At 37.0% G+C, this 18,065-nt stretch overlaps 1 protein-coding gene across 1 annotated transcript in view; it reads left to right on the top strand.

Moving 5' to 3' along the window:
• Positions 1-2,386: 2,386 nt before the first annotated feature.
• The window catches only part of LOC145775431 (uncharacterized), a 39,310-nt gene continuing 23,631 nt past the window's right edge, over positions 2,387-18,065 (top strand). The window contains exons 1-9 of the mRNA XM_082586727.1: positions 2,387-2,534; positions 3,720-3,863; positions 6,885-6,947; positions 7,611-7,779; positions 8,135-8,388; positions 8,769-8,820; positions 12,777-12,887; positions 13,329-13,406; positions 15,059-15,211. Of these exons, the coding sequence (XP_082442853.1) occupies positions 2,443-2,534; positions 3,720-3,863; positions 6,885-6,947; positions 7,611-7,779; positions 8,135-8,388; positions 8,769-8,820; positions 12,777-12,887; positions 13,329-13,406; positions 15,059-15,211 (1,116 nt within the window). The 5' untranslated portion in view covers positions 2,387-2,442. The remainder of the gene's footprint in view (positions 2,535-3,719; positions 3,864-6,884; positions 6,948-7,610; positions 7,780-8,134; positions 8,389-8,768; positions 8,821-12,776; positions 12,888-13,328; positions 13,407-15,058; positions 15,212-18,065) is intronic.

An 18,065-nucleotide genomic window follows, 5' to 3' on the forward strand; every position in this document is an offset into this window, starting at 1 on the left:
AGAGATGTACCGATATATCGGTATCGGCATCGGTATCGGTGATATCGGCCATTTTTTAAGTATCGGTATCGGCATCGGTATCGGCAAAATTTGGCCGATACTGTGGCCGATACTAAACATGTAAAAAAGGCGTTTGCTGCGGATTTTCTGCAGAAGCAAAGATATTACATAAATTTTTTAAAGTAGTAACTAACACCACATTGATGTAGAAAAATAACAACCTGTTCAAATTTTTGATACCTCACACTCCCATGACTTCATGCGCGCACCTTTTGGCATTGTTTGCTTACAGTGATTCTTTCACTCAAACAAAACGTTTTGTTTCAGCAGTTTTGCGTTGTTCGATTCTTAAGTTGTGAAGGAGACTCAATTTCTCCAATATTTATCATTCTTTTCTTTGTGTTTCTTTTTTACTCTCAGCAGAGGATAAAACCAGGCCAAGACTAGCCAGGTAGCAAAAAAGTATACTTTTGCATCGTTTTGACGTTGCTAAACGTTTAAAAAAAACATGGAACTTGGTTGTTTTTAGTAAGCTGGTTTTATCAGTTTGTAATTTAATTTCCACTTTTCGTTGTAATGATCTCACCAAGCTTAAACAATGTCATGGCAGAGTAAGTAGGCTCAAAATGAAAGCAATGGGACTACAAATCTTCACTAAACTAATCAATAAATGGTCTTGTTGCGCCTAAGATGACAACCTCATTGTGAAGAAAGGAGCGTTCTTCCCGGCTATCAGCACAAGGCTGAGCACTCACTACAGCGAGCTGTTGCGATTCGCTACCCATAACGGTGTAGCTTCCATGCTAGCCATTTAGACCATCCAATCAACTATATGTTTCTCGGCAGCCGTTTTGTAGCAAGAATTGACATCGACAAGAATTGAAATGGCTAGTGTACGCCCGGACAGCAGAATAACTAACTTTTATGATTTAATTTAGGGTGATTTTAACAGAACATTTTGCACGTAAAGCATTAAATTACCACTTTGGGCCCATAATTTGCTTGCAAAGCACTCGATTACCTTTCTGGGCCCTTTTGCCAGATTACGGGCCCCCCAGGACTAAAGAATAACAACTTTATTGCTTGAAATCAGTCGTTTAGGATGGTTTTAGCCAAACATTTTTGTGTGTAAACTATAAAACCACAATTTCGGGCCCTCCCAACAAACACAGGCTTGGGCCGTCAAGGGTACGCCGTACCTTCCGTACGCCCCTCTCATAGGCCTTGGTCATTTTAGGCGCAACAAGACCATTTGGATTAGTTTAGTGAGGATTCTTAGTTTGCTTTCATTTTAAGCATAGCCTACTTATTCTGCCGTGACATTGTTTAAGCTTGGTGGGTTTATTACAACGAAAGGTGGAAATTTAATCACAAACTGATAGAACCAGCTTACTAAAAACAACCAAGTTACACGGATTTTTTAAACGTTTAGCAACGTAAAAACGATGCAAAAGTATACATTTTTGCTACCTGGGTAGTCTTGGCCTAGCAAAAGCCTTTCAACCGAACGGCAAGCGCCATTAGGTTGCACATTACTTGTTGAATAGTTTTTGTACGACTACACAAATCACTTGGTTTACATTTTACATCTTATTATCAATTATGATGGCCTATTTGGAGAGTTTGTGCAAACACTTTATTAATTTTTCAGAAACCCCAATTATGATGTAATGTTTCTTTCCTTATACCCCAGTCCTCAATTATGGTGGCCTTTCATTACTGAAACCCACTAGTATTATGACACAACAATGCGGTTGAGATTGGATTCTTGAATCTTTAATAAATTATGCCAATTGAAAGCTTTTTTAATAGTTTTATGCAAATAAGGTAAAACTTAGCATTTGATATAATTCCTTGCAAATACCAAAATTGCTTCTTTTTGTAACACCAAAGTATCGGCCAAAATATCGGTATCAGTATCGGTATCGGCCTAAAAAAGTGATATCGGTATCGGGATCGGTATCGGCCAAAATATTGGTATCGGTACATCTCTAATTTGTGTATATATAGATAGCATCCCAACATTATGAGTGAATCTTTGATATAAAATTCTGCATCTTATGCTCGAATAAGTACATATATATATAGTATACATATTTGTTTATATTGAATATACAAATATTTTCATAGTAGGGAATTTTTCAAGCGTTGCAAAACATGTTTTAAGTAACTTTATTTATTTTCTGATTGTTTTAGTATTGCACAGGGATCATAATGGTCAATTTCATTACAAAACCAAGCAAAAAATAGTTGTTCAAAGAACGCTATATAAAGAAACTCTATTTTGTACCCACTGTAAACAACAATAACTCAAATTAATCAAAATGTTTTTGTTTTATTTCTCGGGATTAATCTTCAACATCTGCAAACTTATCATTGTAGCTGGCTTTTTTGCACATTAAGTTTATATAAAGATTGCATACTAGTAAATTAGTGTACAGGATGGCTGATGTTATGGATGACTCAATTTCTTGGGAGCAAAGACGAGAGATGCGACGAAAGAAGCGACAGGAATTATTGGAAGAAGCAGATCGGTCAGTTCTTTGTGATTACTTTTGCAATCATAGTGGTACTTTCCTCCAAATTTTTAGGTAGATTTTTAATTCAACTGACTTCTGGTATATACTGTATGCACTGGCGCCGACTTACGGGGTTACGGGGTGGCCACGCCACCCCATAACCGTTGTGGCGGGGTGGCAGCCACCCCGTTTTGGTTACATTACTTACTGCAAATAAATGTAATTTGAACGGACGTTTAAATCTTTTTTTGATCATTGGTTTTCGCTTCAAGTCAACGTAAAGCAAGAGGGTAACCAATACAGTATTGCGAAGAAAATGATTGTTTTTGTCACAAGCATGATACTCGCGTAACAAGCAAGCTACGTGAGATTACGCAACACGTGGCTACGAGTTTTTTCCTTGTTGTTGTTGCGATCGTTTTATTTGTTACTTGTCAGAAGTCATTGTTACATTTGTTAGGTTTACAATGGGATTTATTAATCAATAAAATACGATCTTTCCATTGCCTCCCTCAAAAATCTTTTTTTTTAATTTTTAACCTACTTGCGATCTACCATGACGCAACAGCGATTGAACCACGTCCTAATTTTAAATGTTTATCAAGCTGAAGCTTCACGGTTATAACTTGACCAGTTGATTAACAGTTGGATTGACAGAGCTGCTGTTCGCAAAAATACTTTGTGTCAGAGCAGTGTCAGTAAGTCAGAGCAGCAACGTAACAATCAAATTCACGACATACCTCCTGTGCTTTGTTTTAAAGTTGCTTTGTAAATTATCGAGCTACAAATCAGGTGTGAAAAGACAATTGCATCTACGAAACACGCTTAGTAAAAATCAAACAAAAACATGCAGTTTGAAAGTGTTTAGGTTGCCATATTGTGCTACTGTATTCGCCACCCCGTGCAAAAATAAAAGTCGGCGCCTATGACTGTATGTATGTTAAAACTTACACTGCTGCAATAATTTAATTCAAGACTTTATTGTGTTATTTTTGTAAACACAGTTGATTTTTTTTGTATGAGCTATCATGTACTGCTTTGAAAAAGCTAGCCCTAAGCAAAATTATGATTATTCTTGTATGTATATTGTATGTATATACTCTATTACCTCACCACCAGTGCATTGTAGATAATAATTTGTAGTAGTATCTGATTGCTACTGTTCAAGTACAAGTTAATACTGTATGTGGATACTCACAGGTTAGTTCAGAAAACAGAGCCACCTGCATCCAGATCTTCTCGCCACAGAGTAGAAGTTGATGACGATGACGAATTTGAGAAGGAAAGACAACGGCGCCGGCGTGAAAGAGAAGAAAGACGAAGAAAAGAAAGAGAAGAACTGGAGTAAGTAGTAGACACTGGACAATTGGACATTAATCATTTTTTTCTCAACTTTATTGTGTCGGTGGAATGGCGCAACGGATAAGGCGTTGGCTTTTCAATTATGCAAACCTGGTTCGACTCCCGGCCTATGCTGGTTGTTGACAAACACCGCTCACCTCTACCCAGGGTGCAATAAATTGGGTGGGCGTAGTTGCTGAAGTAAAGGCGGCCGAGAGAAAGGAACTGGCCACCCTACTCTCGTTCGTGTCGAAGGCTTAGCACAATGAGAAGTTTATCTTCTCATCCCCCGATGCTTGAATCAAGTATAGGACCCACCTTTACCTTCATTGTGATTGCTGTGTAGTTGACTGACCTTTACTAAGTAGTGGAGATTTTTCCCAACAAGACTTTTATCAGTTATATTTTCTGAGCAACATTGTTTCATAAACGTTGTACCGTAGTTAATAATGATGCTGCTATTTATGTTACTGTACTCTTTGAGGGAAATCTTCTGCCAAAGCAAAACAGAATGCAATAAATACATCCCCAAATATTTTGAATTTGTGGGTCGGGTGTACCAATAATTTTCTAACAGGTCAACATTAAATTTGCGTCATAAAGAGTTAAAATCTAGCTATGCTTACAGAATACAGAGTAAATATTTTGTTGCTTAATATATAATATATCTTGACAAACATTCGCAGCAGAGCATAGTGTAAGCATACCGGTACAGTAAAGCTATTTCAAGCCTCAAAAGCAGTTACGGTAATTTCAAATGACAAACAATTTTTAGAATTTATCACTTCATCGTCAAATTTCATTTATAGCTGCCAATCTTGTCTTGCATTAGCTAATTTTTGTGTTATGAGAATGGAGTGCAATTGTTGAGATTCACTTAATTGAAACAGTTGCTAGTGAATTTGTACGGTTCTGAAATGCAAAAAATGTAGCACAATTTAATATAGTGAGGTTCACACTAACCACTCGTCATTGCACATGACTAGGAAACTGTGTTCGAAAGCTTGTGTTAAATCGCTATTGCCACAACGAATGGATGCTGTGGTAAAGTGACACAATTCGATTTGCGTTTACCGTAAGCAGCGATTGTAGAGGAAGCTTGGTTAATAAACGACCAAAGTTGGAGTGCAAATGGTAAGAATTCAAAGGTCAAGAACAATGTTGCCATCGGTTTTTTAAGAAAGAATGAATCTAAGGAGTGTGGTGCTCAAAATATTAAAAGAATTGGTATATACCGTATTCCTTCTGGTGAAAATATTTAGGTTCCAATGTAAAAGTAAGTAGTAATTAAACAATAAACACCAACAATACTACAAAAAGTGCTCAATCCTCAATGCCAAGCAAAAAGCCAAGCAGAGCGAATTAAATCAAATGTATATAGTTATTAGTCTCTAAACCAGTGATTCCCAACCGCGGCTCTTAGAGCCGCATACGGCTCCAAGCTAGCCTTCTTGCGGCTCTCATTGACCCCTGAAAATCCCACAAAAAATATAAACAATCTATTTAGGCTATAATAATTAGGGCGATTATTTTTTGACTTGTCAAAATTGTTTACAAACTGCACTGTCCTAGAGGTTGCACTGTCAGTGAACTTTTCGTTTTACATCTTACACCTTGTAGAATGGCCCATTGTAATGTCTACTTTGGAAAACGCAGCTTGCAAGTGGTGTTACAACACATTTCCCAACGTTATCTGACCATCGAACCAATGGATTATTTGAAGCAAACAGCAGACTTATCAGTAACTTGATTGATGAGTTCAACCGCCGCATTAACGGAATGAATTTATTTTTGCCAATGATGAACATGTTTGCAAATCCTATTGCAGTTAATGTGGCCACTGGCCACTGCTCCTGATAATTTTCAATTGGAGTTGCGAGACATGCAGTCAGCTATCAAGCTCAAACAATTATTTCAAAGTGAAGACCTACTTGAATTTTGGAGTCGAGTTCCAGAGGGAAAATATCCCAACTTGAAAACTAATGCCCAGAAAAACGCCTCTGTATTTGGATCAACTTACGTATGTAAAGCACTTTTCAGCAAAATGATCAGAATCAAAAATAAATATCGTAATCGGTTGACCGATGACCATCTCAAGCAGCTACTGCATACTGCATCTTCTGCAATTGCGCCTCGCTTTGACAAACTCGTTAAAGCTCAATGCCAAGTTGGACATTAAATTGATTTGTGTTATTTTTCTTGTTAGTGTTGCTATTCGTTGGTACATGCTTTCAAATTTTCGTTATAATTACTTGAGTGTTTTCATGCGGCTCCATACGTACTCTGAAGTTTGAAATTCGGCCCCGACACCAAAAAAGGTTGGGAACCACTGCTCTAAACCCTTGACAGCCTGTTTCACCCTAAAAGGAGGATTATTATCAGAAGGTCCTTATTCAAATAGAATCTATAAAATAAATAAATTCTATTTAATTAAGGACCTTCTGATGATCCTCCTTTTAGGGTAGAACAGGCTGTTTTGTGAAAATATTACCGTACACATTGATTTTATCTAACTACCGGTACTCCGTGAGGTTTGTGTTTTATTGAGTTTGACTATAGAATGAAGCAGTTTGTAACAGAGCTTTTGTCGTCATGCACAGTGGTACTTAAAAAGGAATCTTTGTCATCTTTTACGCAGTAGTTAGTGTCCTTTTTTCATCTGACGCCGAAAATCTTTAATTGCAGGGTGAAAATCTCACCTTTTAAGTGTCGCTGACTTAAGAGTAAGGCTAATAATAATTTAATTGCATTGCTCTGGAGTAGTTAAAAATATTCAAGTTTATATCGGAGCAGTGTGCCTATAAATTGCCATCTGCTCTGGTTTAATTGCCAGTTACACTTTTGTCAAAATGATTTTCTGCACGTAGGTTCGTATAATAGCGCCAGCAATAATTTTGAACCAGGCAGAAGGTAAAATAAGGTGTTGGGAGATGTTGTGTTTCTATTTTGAAGCGAAACAGCCTGACTTTGTTCAATCACTCTCTCACCAATTGTAATGATTGTTCATTTATCGTTTATCTGTAGGCAACAGCTTAAAGAACAGGAGGATCAACGTGCAGAGAGAGAAAGACGCAGAGAAGAACGAAGGTAAAATGTAATGGTGTTTTAGCTAGGTTGAATCTTTATGCAATGCTATGTTTTGACTTACTACTACCCAGTCAAAAATAACTCCCAATTAATGTCACAGTTTTGGTTATGGGTGACAAGTTATTAGATTAGCCTAGTTAACTTCCCACTAGTGGGGAACAAACCGACGATGGATTATGATGATGATGAACTTGGTAGAAGATTTTGTGTGAACGTGCAAGTTTTCTTTGCTGTGTTGTAGATTAGTACTTTGTGGAATTCTTGAGACAAACTGAAATACAAAACGTGAAAAATGTCGTACTCAACTTAAAAGTTGTTTTTATTAATAAATGTGACCACGATATCCAGCTGAGAAAGGTCACGTTTTGATATTATCTAACCATGGAAAAACTGTTGTGTATGGAAATGCATGATGTCGTTTGATGCTTTTTGCGGATTGTTGCTGCTGTAGTCTGTGGGCTGCTTGGGAGTCCGACTATTGTCCACCCTTCACTATTGAGCATAACCCGGTTGGTTGCCTCAGAAAGGATTGTAAAACATAGCAAATATGATTTTAGCAAAATTCAGTCAAACTGTCAGCAGTACCAGTAGCCTGCAAAATGCAACAAATCAGACTGAATCGAAAAAAAAACATGTGAACTATTTGAAAACAAACTATTTTAGGAGACAGAGAGAAGAACAAGAACGTGGCGAATCTCCCATCGAATCCTACACATCCAGAACAGTGACAACTAAAACTTTGGAAATACACGATGACAGCAACGACAGAGAAGAAGTCACACAAGTGGTTATGGAAACAACGGAAGTAGTTGAACAGGAATACCCGGTTCAAGTACGACCATCGTGTGAAAGTTATTTCTGTTTTAATTTTTGTTGTTTTCAACCGTTGCAGTTCATGACGCTTATGCTTTTTTACATGTGCTAGCTGAAGATGCTATTACTACAGCGACAAAGCGACACCAATTCTTAATAAATTACACTAAAACCAAAGTTAGATTGTTGTGCAAATGCAAGCATTTAGTGAATGCGAAATAGTAGAACTTACATTACCGTAAGTTTAGTTGACATCGTAGTTACGAATATTGTCTTTATAAAAATGCAATTTTTCTATTTGCAAATATCATTTGTCACTCTATGTAAAACTTTTTTTGTGAAAATGTTGTTGGTGAACAAAACTTTTTTTTTAGAATGGTCATGGAAGTGATGAAGACCAGGAGTCGAAAGAAGAAGAGCAAGAAGAACAAGATGAAGAAGAAGAACCAGAGGTTGTAGAAGAGCCAGAAGTAGAGGAACAAGAAGAAACAACAGAAGAACAAGAATTGGTAGAAGATGAGGAAGAGGAGCCTGAAGAAGAGCATAATGGTCGAATTGAGTCGGAACCGGAAGAAGAAGAAGCAGAGGATGCATACTCTCCCCCAGTCGCTTCCACAACAAAAATTACGTATGTTAATATCTGCTTTTCTTAGCCTAAATTACTGCGTTCCAGCAAAATAAAAAAATAATTTTGACCACTGCACAACATACAACTAAGTTTGTTTGTAGTGTTTTGAGATAGGTTTTTGTTAATTTGCTTTCATCACTTTAAGAGTCTATAATGTCAACCACACATGACACATGTAGAGTATCATCAGTATACTGTTCAGAGAGATGAAATGTCATTCACCATTAGAAACCATTGTAGAGTGGTTTCAATGCCCCATTCTATTCTAACCCTTATCAATTGCTGCGCACCAATTCATGAAAGCAATGTTGAAAGTGCGGTCGTTATGGCATTTTCTTATTAAATTAAAATGTTTTAAAATCAGTGCTTTTGCTTCATAGGTCTCGATATGAGGCGGATGACGACACCGACGAAGTGAAGCAAAAACTCACTGTAAGTGTACCACATCAACCCTGGGCAGCAAAATCCGTCATTTTTACGTTGATTCGACGTCTGCATAGGTTGAATTAATGTAAAAATTACGGATTTTTCTGTCTGAGTTGTTGTATTCTGCCGTTGTTGCTGTACTCTCGCAAACAAAGTGGGTCAACCCGATCGATACGCTTAAAATTGCCTACATTGCCATTGTTGCAATTTTGTAAAATCAAGTTGTTTGCTTGAAGATCTGGAAGCAGAATTTGAGTTGATTATAATTATCTTGGGCACTGGTCGTTATTCCAAACATGTCTTGAAGTGTAGAAGATAGTTTACTGTAGCATAGTCTCAAGATGGAGCAATAGTATCAACGATGTCAATATAACACGCGCATTATTATTACTGAACTTTTCCGGTGGGCCTACTGCAACTTGAGATTTAAGATTCGAACCTGGCGATTTTATTTTGTTCTCTCGTCATTATCTACGCACCACCCATGATTACTTATGGCGATAAAAAATTTTTTTTTTTCATAATTTGCTGAATCTTAAATTAAATCACTCGTTTCTTCCTTTTCACGAGTGTCAGCCTGCCAGCTGGTACCTGGGCTATCACGGTTTTTGATTTTTTTACAAACGGTAGTTTTGCCACAACTGTCTGTTTCTTCCAAATCTTTCATGCTCACTTACTTGGCGATTAGTCGTTTATAAAGGTCTATGCATTGGCTTGTGTACGGTATAATGTAATAATGGTTTGCTGTAAATATTTGGTGTTAGTGTATGGCAAACAGATGAAAGGGTGTGACCTGAATTCCTTTGCACAAGCTCGAGTATATTTGAGTGCCATAAAACTATTACAACGTTGCTGTAAAGTTGTGTCAATACCCCGTGTGATTCAACAAAGCATCACATTCTACAGGCAAAAAATCCATTGTATTTCTTCATTTTACTCGACAGACCAATAATTGTGTTTTACTGGAAGCCATGTGCTCCCAGCTTGCGAGGTAGACCATTTTCAACATTGCAGACGTTGAATCAATAGTAAAAAAGTCTATTTTGCTGGCTGGGTTATCACAACCAGCTTCAGCAATAAACCTAATCTGGAAAAGTTGATACCAAAAGTACGATGCATGTGTATGCTTTTGCTTATAACACCTTACCCAGAGAGCAAAATCCGTCATTTTTACATTGATTCAACGTCTGCAGACGTTGAATCAATGTAAAAATGACGGATTGTGTTGTCTGGGTAGTACGTTGCACATCACTTTTTTATCTTGTCGAGGTTATAGCTACAAACAGCCCATTGAGCTTCTATGGTCGATCTTAAGCTCAGATAAGAGTATCTTGGTATGCGAAGTATGCTGCAGTCCATAAAAGGATACAGAACAGTCGGCTACCGCAGTTTGAGCCTCAACATTGAACCATGCCGACGATACAATGTTAAACAACATTACCTCGAGCATATTAACTTGAGGAGTTTACAAAAAGTAAACATCTGTAAAGAAAACCTTTGGTGCGTGCCTTCACTTTGCCAACCTCTGCTAGAAGAGTTTGATAACGTTGAAACGATGTAAAAGGAGAAACTTTCTGCCTGCTGGAATGCAAATGTATTGAGAACAGTTTGCCTTTTGAAGCAACGCTACTCTAAAGTTCAATCTGTGTTTTACAAGTTGTGACGTCTGTGAAAGTTGATTAGCTAGAAATGCCTCCCCAGAAAACAAAATCCGTCATTTCTACATTTCTACTACAATGTACTGAAGTGTTGTTCACTTTGTAGCCACTCACAAGGCTGTATTGAACAACAATTGATGTTGGTTAGATTTGATAATATGTGACATCTAACCGAATGTTATGTTGTGTTTCAGAGTCTTCTTTTACTTTCTTGACATCAAACTGCCTTTCTGTTTGCTGCAAACAAACTTTCCACTTCTTCTCTGTTTTCTTCTGCTGATAAGTAAACTTCTCAGTCAGTAACCAATCGCTTTTTACACTAATTGAACGTCTGTAGATGTTGAATAAACGTAAAAAACGATTGATGGGCTAGCTGGGTTGCGGTAATTGAAAACTTTTCCTAAGTTAACCCCTACTCTACTGATAGTAAGTTTGTGATAGTTGATGTCCAGTATCTCCATAGGATAATTGGGTAACTATATACTTGAGTATGTATCGTTTGAAGTGCGTCTTTTATGCAAACTTCTTTTCAATAAATCTTTATTGAAAAGGTTCAATAAATCTTTATTGAAAAGGTTTTTATAAATAATGTCTAATATATACTGTTTGTTTTCCGTAAATTTTTCACTTTAGATATTTCGCAATGCCTGCAGTTTAGTACAGTGGTTCCCAACCGGAGGGAGGGGGTTCTGTATTTTACAGGGGGGAATTTGGTTTTAAATTGTAAAGCTTTTTTAAGTCTAGTAAGTTGGCCTAGACTAGACCTTTAGAGCGTGTTCAAATTATTTTTGAATCAACAGGTTTTCACACACTAATTAAACCTTTGCCACTTCACATCTCTCACTCAAAAGGTGGGCGTATCAATGTTTAGGTAATGAAAAGAATAAACAAAGCATCTGTGAGGTCACTGATACTACGCACTGTCATAATTACAGCCTGTTTGGGAAAGCGAGTAACCACACGCAAGAATTTTAGATAGCTTTTTTTGGATCTTAAGCTTCCCCGGGGTTAAACAACGGGTTTTCTGGATCATGATCATTGATCACCGCTGTATCCTTGTTGGGTGATGACGTCAAATTTAGCGTTGGTGATGTCTTCAACATTTAGTTGGAGAGTGGCCACTTTGGTGACCTACAACAGCTGGAGCTGGTGCTGTTCGCCCTGATAAGGTCGCTGCTCTTGGTCTGGGAGTGCCATTCCAATGGTTGTTCTTACGCGTAATATGTTATAGCGACAGTTGTAGCAAGTTTAGTTTCCCAAAGTTGATACTTGTGGTCTGTGGGGACGACCACATAAAGTTACTTGCTTTCAGTAGGAGAGGAGTTGCTTTCATGCCATCAAGATATTATAGACAGTGCTCTAACTTGCAATGTGAAAGATTTAATTTTTTCATACATTACAACATACTGCTAGTTTAAGCAGCCGTGAGAATATGGGTTTACTTGATAGCTGGACAAGTTGGTGTTTGATGGGCAGATTAAGGTTGAGTCTATTTCATTACGTTATTCAGGGAAAAATCAATCACCGAATTTGGCCGTTAATGTGTATTTCTATCCCAAAGTGGCAGAGAAAGCTGTTCGAAGTATCCTTCTGTTTGCTTCCACTTATCTTTGTGAATCAGGTTTTTCAACTCTTGAAAACAAAACAAAGAGACAGGTTATAGACGTGGAGAATGATATTTTCTACGCATTCATGCGTTGTCGAGACGAAGCAATCACAAGCTTCACACTGACTGTTAACTTACTCTTATATTTTGAATCTATTCTTTAAATAAAATATTTTTCAGCTAAGTTTATCATTAATTATTATTTTATCATGAAGAGGAATATTAGAGGATAAAGAGCTTATTACTAGTGAGAGTTTAGTTTCTCTTTTAAGACTTAGATTAAACTATTAATGTTTACAAACGAGTTTTTAACAAACTAAATTTGTAGGAGAGGAATTTAGATTTGAAGATCGACTGAAAAGGGTCCACAGGATAGAAAAGGTTGGGAATCACTGATTTAGTAGCTCCGCTGCTGCTCTTGTTGTTAGTTTAATCAATCAATGCAAATCATCATCCATTCTGGCGTACTCTAACATTATTTACGCACATCTTCCAAAAATTGTCAACAAATAAATAGAGGTGTTGCGCTGGAAATTTGTTTTCGTAAAGCTTTTTCTGTATAACTGTATTTTGATTTTCGAATCTTTCCCTTCCCCAAACTGGCTCCCCGGTTGCAAATATACGCAACGGCAACTCTGCCAGCAATGTTCTTCCGATATATTTAGAATGTGTTGTCATAGTGTGATTGCAACTTACAGGAACTCAAGCTGAAGCGCGAACGATCATCTCAGAAGAAATATGCGAGTGTTGATGACGGCTACAATGAAGAGGAGCACAAGGCAAAGTTGAAGGAGCTAGAAGAGAAGAGAGTGAGTGTCCTTGAGATGATGACTTTATCCTTAGAAAAGTTAGCTTGAGCATGAAACACAATTTTCTTAAGATTTTTTCAGATGCATTTGATTTTTTTCGCAATGGTTGCACCAATGCTTGAATTTAGTCTGTTTGTTAGTTTTTAATATATATATTTATTTTTTTGAATAATGTTTTTCAACCCTATTAATTAGTAGTTTTATCTGTTTGTGGTGTTGTGAAATTACTTCTCCCTAAAAGTTTAGTATTTTATTTTGGGCTTCTCTATGGGAAATTTGCTGTTTAGATTGAAGCAACGATTGAAGCCACCGGTATATTGGTTTCAAAGTGTCCCAAGCAACTCATCAAATTGCATCACTTACAAACATTGATCTTTTTTTACTATGAACGTTATTTTTGTCTCAATTTTATGTCACAAACTCAAACTATCTCTTTTTTAGAAAATACGAGAGCAAAAACAAAGAGAAGAGGAGGAAAGAGAGAAAGAGGAAGCAGCGAAGCGTGAAGCAGAGTACCAGGTAGAGAAATATTGTTACAATTCTACTGTAGTTGCTCACTAACTCAAGGCTTGTTTGTTCTAATTAGATTACAATCGAACGATGATATTATAAGAGTGACGTTTGTTTCAAAACAAAACGAAACAGCGAGATATGCAATCTGGGACTGACGAGATTGCACTCTTATCATGCTTACACGGCTTTGTGTCCAAGTTGTGGTTGATGCTTTATGTATATCCCACAACTTTGGGATATTTGTAAAACAGATTATGTGAGAATATGTTAATCTTCTTCAGTCTCTAAATCCTTGACAGCCTGTTTCACCCTAAAAGGAGGATCATCAGAAGGTCCTTATTCAAATAGAATATATATAATTAATATTCTATTTGAATAAATACCTTCTGATGATCCTCCTTTTAGGTGAAACAGGCTGTCAAGGGTTTAGATATTAATAACTATATTTGATTTAATTCGCTCTGTTTAGCCTTTTGCTTGGCATTGAGCACTTTTTGTAGTATTAATGGTATTTATTGTTTAATCTTCTGTATGTACGTCACACGGCCGTAGCCTGAAGCATCGCGTATGCTTTTACTCTATCCATGGTCTTTATCTTGTCAATCATACTCCAGGTCTGCACAACTCAAACGTAAATAAAATTCTGTTTGAATAAGCTCATTCTGAAGATCTCGCCATAGGCAAAGCAAACTGTTAAAGGTGTTTTTGGGAAATTGCAACTATATTTGCGTTAATCCATTCTGCTTGACTTTTAGTTTGGTATTGAGCGCTCTTTAAAAAATATTTGTGATGCATAGACTTTGTATGTTTTCGAGATTCCGGAAAAGATGATTCACGTAAATCTGCATTCGTTCTTTATTGCTCACACAAAACGAAGAACTGGTCAACACACTGATCATTGATCAACCTACTTATATGATATCTGGTTTTGTCCGATTCTTGGTCAATTGGTTAGACTGCATGCAAATTCGAAAAGACGTGGATTCGACACTTACTCAAAGCATACGACTGTATCTTGGCAAGACACAACTTCGTTTCATCTGTCTACTACTTGTTTTTTCGTGGTTTTCCTTCGTTAGCGCAAAGTTTGTCAGTTTTAGTCCAAAATTGCATTTTTATATCAAAATTGCAATTTGATATAAAACAGTTGTTGAGTTGTTGTTTATGTACAGACCATAGCGATATTACACAGGCCATGCAAACTGGAAGCCGATGTAGTTTCGGTTTTGAAATCTAAGCTAGATTTACTTTATATCCCTTTGAAATGATAGTTTTGAGAATTGAAATTGCCAAAGTGTGATCATTGAATCTCAAATCACTGCAAAACTCCTAATTTTACATTAGAAAATATCAAATCTTCCCTAGTTTCAGTGTTGCCAGACGCTTTTCGGATTTCCAACAAAAGTGCCAATAATAATCTAGTCCAGTGTTTTTACTGTAACAAAGGCACAAAAGTAGCTCAAAATTACCCAAAAGATACACAAAGACTATAATATTAACTACTACTCAAATTATCAACGTATATTAGTGATTTTTGCTGCTAACTGATCGGCCTCCAGTCAATTTTGAAGCTGCGCGTTGGCATGGTCTGTGCATAAAAGTCGCCATGCTTTAATATACCAGCAAACACTTTGAAAAATCTGGTTTTGGTTGTGAAGGAACAACTGCGTGTTGAGAGAGAGGAGAGGGAGAGACGCCGAGCAGAAGCGGAGACAAAGAGACAAGCCTACAGAAAACAACTCTCAGAAGACCAAGATATTGGAGCTACTCCTTTAAGTCCAAAGAACCTCAATTCCCCTCTTGTGTCTAAGGTAGGAGAACTTGTTGCATGCAAGTCATTGTCATGACAGTCTGAATTGGTCAATACTTTCCTATCTTTATTTGAGTTGGTTTAATTAACTTAATGCTTATATTGCTATTTTCTATCCGCTGTGTTGCGAACACATGATATGGATCATGACCTCCAAATGGTTTAAAAAATTTGCAAGTTAAACAGAATTTGTTAAGCGTTTGATCACTAAGAAATCAGGTCCTTCACCGATGTAGCATTATCACTTGCTGGCTTGTCTACGCTGTTACAACGTTGGCTAATATTTTCAAATTAGCGTGACCATGCTAATTTGTCTCGCTCCAGCTAGAAACTCATTAGCAAGGTAGTAGTCTTCCAGCTGCAGTTGCAAATTGCAGTTGAGACGGTCATCGAACGTTACGTTGATATGTGGTCTTGAAATGTTTAAATAATGTCAATATGATATCCTTGATGTGTGAGTTGAGGTTTCAGAAAGTTGGAAACGAAATATGATTTAGAGATTTTCTTGTGAGCTTGAGTATAATCAATGCATTATGTGAGGTGTGACTGGCTTGTTGGCTTAACTTGAAATTGACAAGCAAGCCAGCGAGCAAAATCTATCCTTATTACATTGATTCAACGTCTGCAGACTTTGTATCAACGTAAAAATGACCAGTTTTGATAATCGAGCAACTACACATCCTCTTTTGCTTTGAGCTTGACATGGTGCAAATCATACTTCAGTTTCTTGTAATTCTTGCATGTTCTTTGCATCTTTATGATCCGAGTTGCCATGACTCCATATGCAGCGCTAAAATACACTCAGCTATCAGAGGTGTATGTAGCTTTTGTGTTGCTTTACTAATGTGTAAACTGCGATGTGCATCGAAAAGCGATGACAGTTGTGATTAATGGTAAGGTTGAAATATTGTCATTTGGCGTGTATTTGAAGTAATTTAGTTTCGACAGCCCACAGTTACCTTTAACCTGCTGACTAATACCGCAATTTGCCGGCTATTCGTCATAATGAAGTTGTTAAATAATGTAATTATCAGTTATGTTGATTTTAAAAATATCTGAACTTAAAAAAATGTAAATCGATTTGCTCAAAGCTATGAGTTTGAATGACTTTAATAACACATTTACGTGCTTAATCATTGGTTTTAAATTCAATTCATTTATAATATGGCTGGATTGTTCCAATAAAGAGCATTGATGTCTTTTGCAGTTTACCTGGATGCCTTTTATTCCAAAACCGCAAAGTAATTTCAACTTTTGTTTAACCTTCTCAGTTGTTTGAAAGCGTGTTATTTTGAGAGATTGAATTATTCTGCCTAACTTTATGTCCTCTAATCCCGTTTTCTGCGTAAGAAATCACTTCACGTCACTTTGACAGTGACTTGGCGAGCTGGAGGGTTTCATTCCTGGACAAATATAGACGTGTTTTTTCAGACAAAGTTTGCAAGATTTTGTTTTTCTCATGTTGCTGCAATTGTACAATAGCCCAGTAATTGAAAATTCAGCAATTAGTTAAAACTTCAAGGATAAATAATTCAAACTTATCAACTGGTTAAAACAGTTGTCTAAGATAGTTCCAAACTTCGGATTTGTTTTTTTCAAAAATGTTCTGCAATGATTCTGACCCAACGTCCAAAACTAAGCAACAGCACAAAATTTAATCGTTTTAATTCACACATAAAAAGATTGCTTCAAACTTTTTGGGCTCCTATAAAGATTCTAGGATTTCTAAAATCTAGACAAGGAAAAAAGGTTACAGCTGGATATGAAGTTTTGCTGTCACAAAACTGTAAATTGTGTTTTGGATCCTCGTTTTGTATTTTCAATCAGCCTCGTATCTGCTACGCCTCGAGAGCTCCACATTGTTTTGTTCAACCACGCGGTGGCAGTAGGTGACTGTAATTAACGAACCGCTGTATTTGAAATGACGTCACCATGTATTTTAGTCGTCTAATTTACATGCAATAAGGAAGACGTTGTCTGATGTGGATATATTAATCAAAGTAATATCAGCTATTGTGCAAGTAGCCTCGACTCTTCTGACGTCAATTTCGCGTGGCTAGACGTATTTTTCACGTAAGTTGGCTGCTTTCACGGGTTGGATGTTGGCGTATCTCGTAATGGGTTTTGACACGTCACGAGCTATGTACGGAACGTGCTGGCGAATCTGCAAGTGACATTATAAAATAATTTGTATGAGATGAATGTCGTCACACTTGCCAAATGATTGGCAGCTTGACCTGCTCCGTATAAAATCTGTCAAGATTGTTTGTAGTCGCTGAATGTTAAACCAATGTAAAGGTGCAGGACATTGCTTTTGTTAATTTTTAGTCAGTGCGTCACAACAACCAACCACCTGACTTCCGCAGCAGAACACAACGAATAAACGTGTCATGTTCGTCACATTAAGTTGCAACACATATTTTGACAAGTTCAGTTAGGTTGCAACTTATCATTGCCTATTGTATGAAGCCTGTATAGCTCGTTGAGCAAGTCGATACCTTGAGGCCAGTCGTACGAAGTTGTGTGTTTCTTGATTATATGTATAACTGAAACAGCATTATCTTCGAGTGTTGTTGTGTTAAAAATAAGGAAGTTCTTCTAAATTTTCAACAGATTGTTTTAGTTTGCTAAGCTAAACAGTCTCTGGCAGAATTTAACTAACAACCCTAAGCAATGATGCACACTGCACAGTGGACCCGCTGTAATGTGATGCGTGTCGTTTGAGAATTTTGTGGTAGTTTGCGAAAACAAAATTCCCCAACATCGATTGCTAAGCAAACATTTTTGTTTGTCCTTTGGATTTTTTCTGTAAACCACTTCGCCAGTTTGTATATTATATATATGTAGATATTTTT

The sequence above is a fragment of the Aplidium turbinatum genome, chromosome 8, assembly GCF_918807975.1.
Source record: "Aplidium turbinatum chromosome 8, kaAplTurb1.1, whole genome shotgun sequence".
Classification (NCBI taxonomy): domain Eukaryota; kingdom Metazoa; phylum Chordata; class Ascidiacea; order Aplousobranchia; family Polyclinidae; genus Aplidium; species Aplidium turbinatum.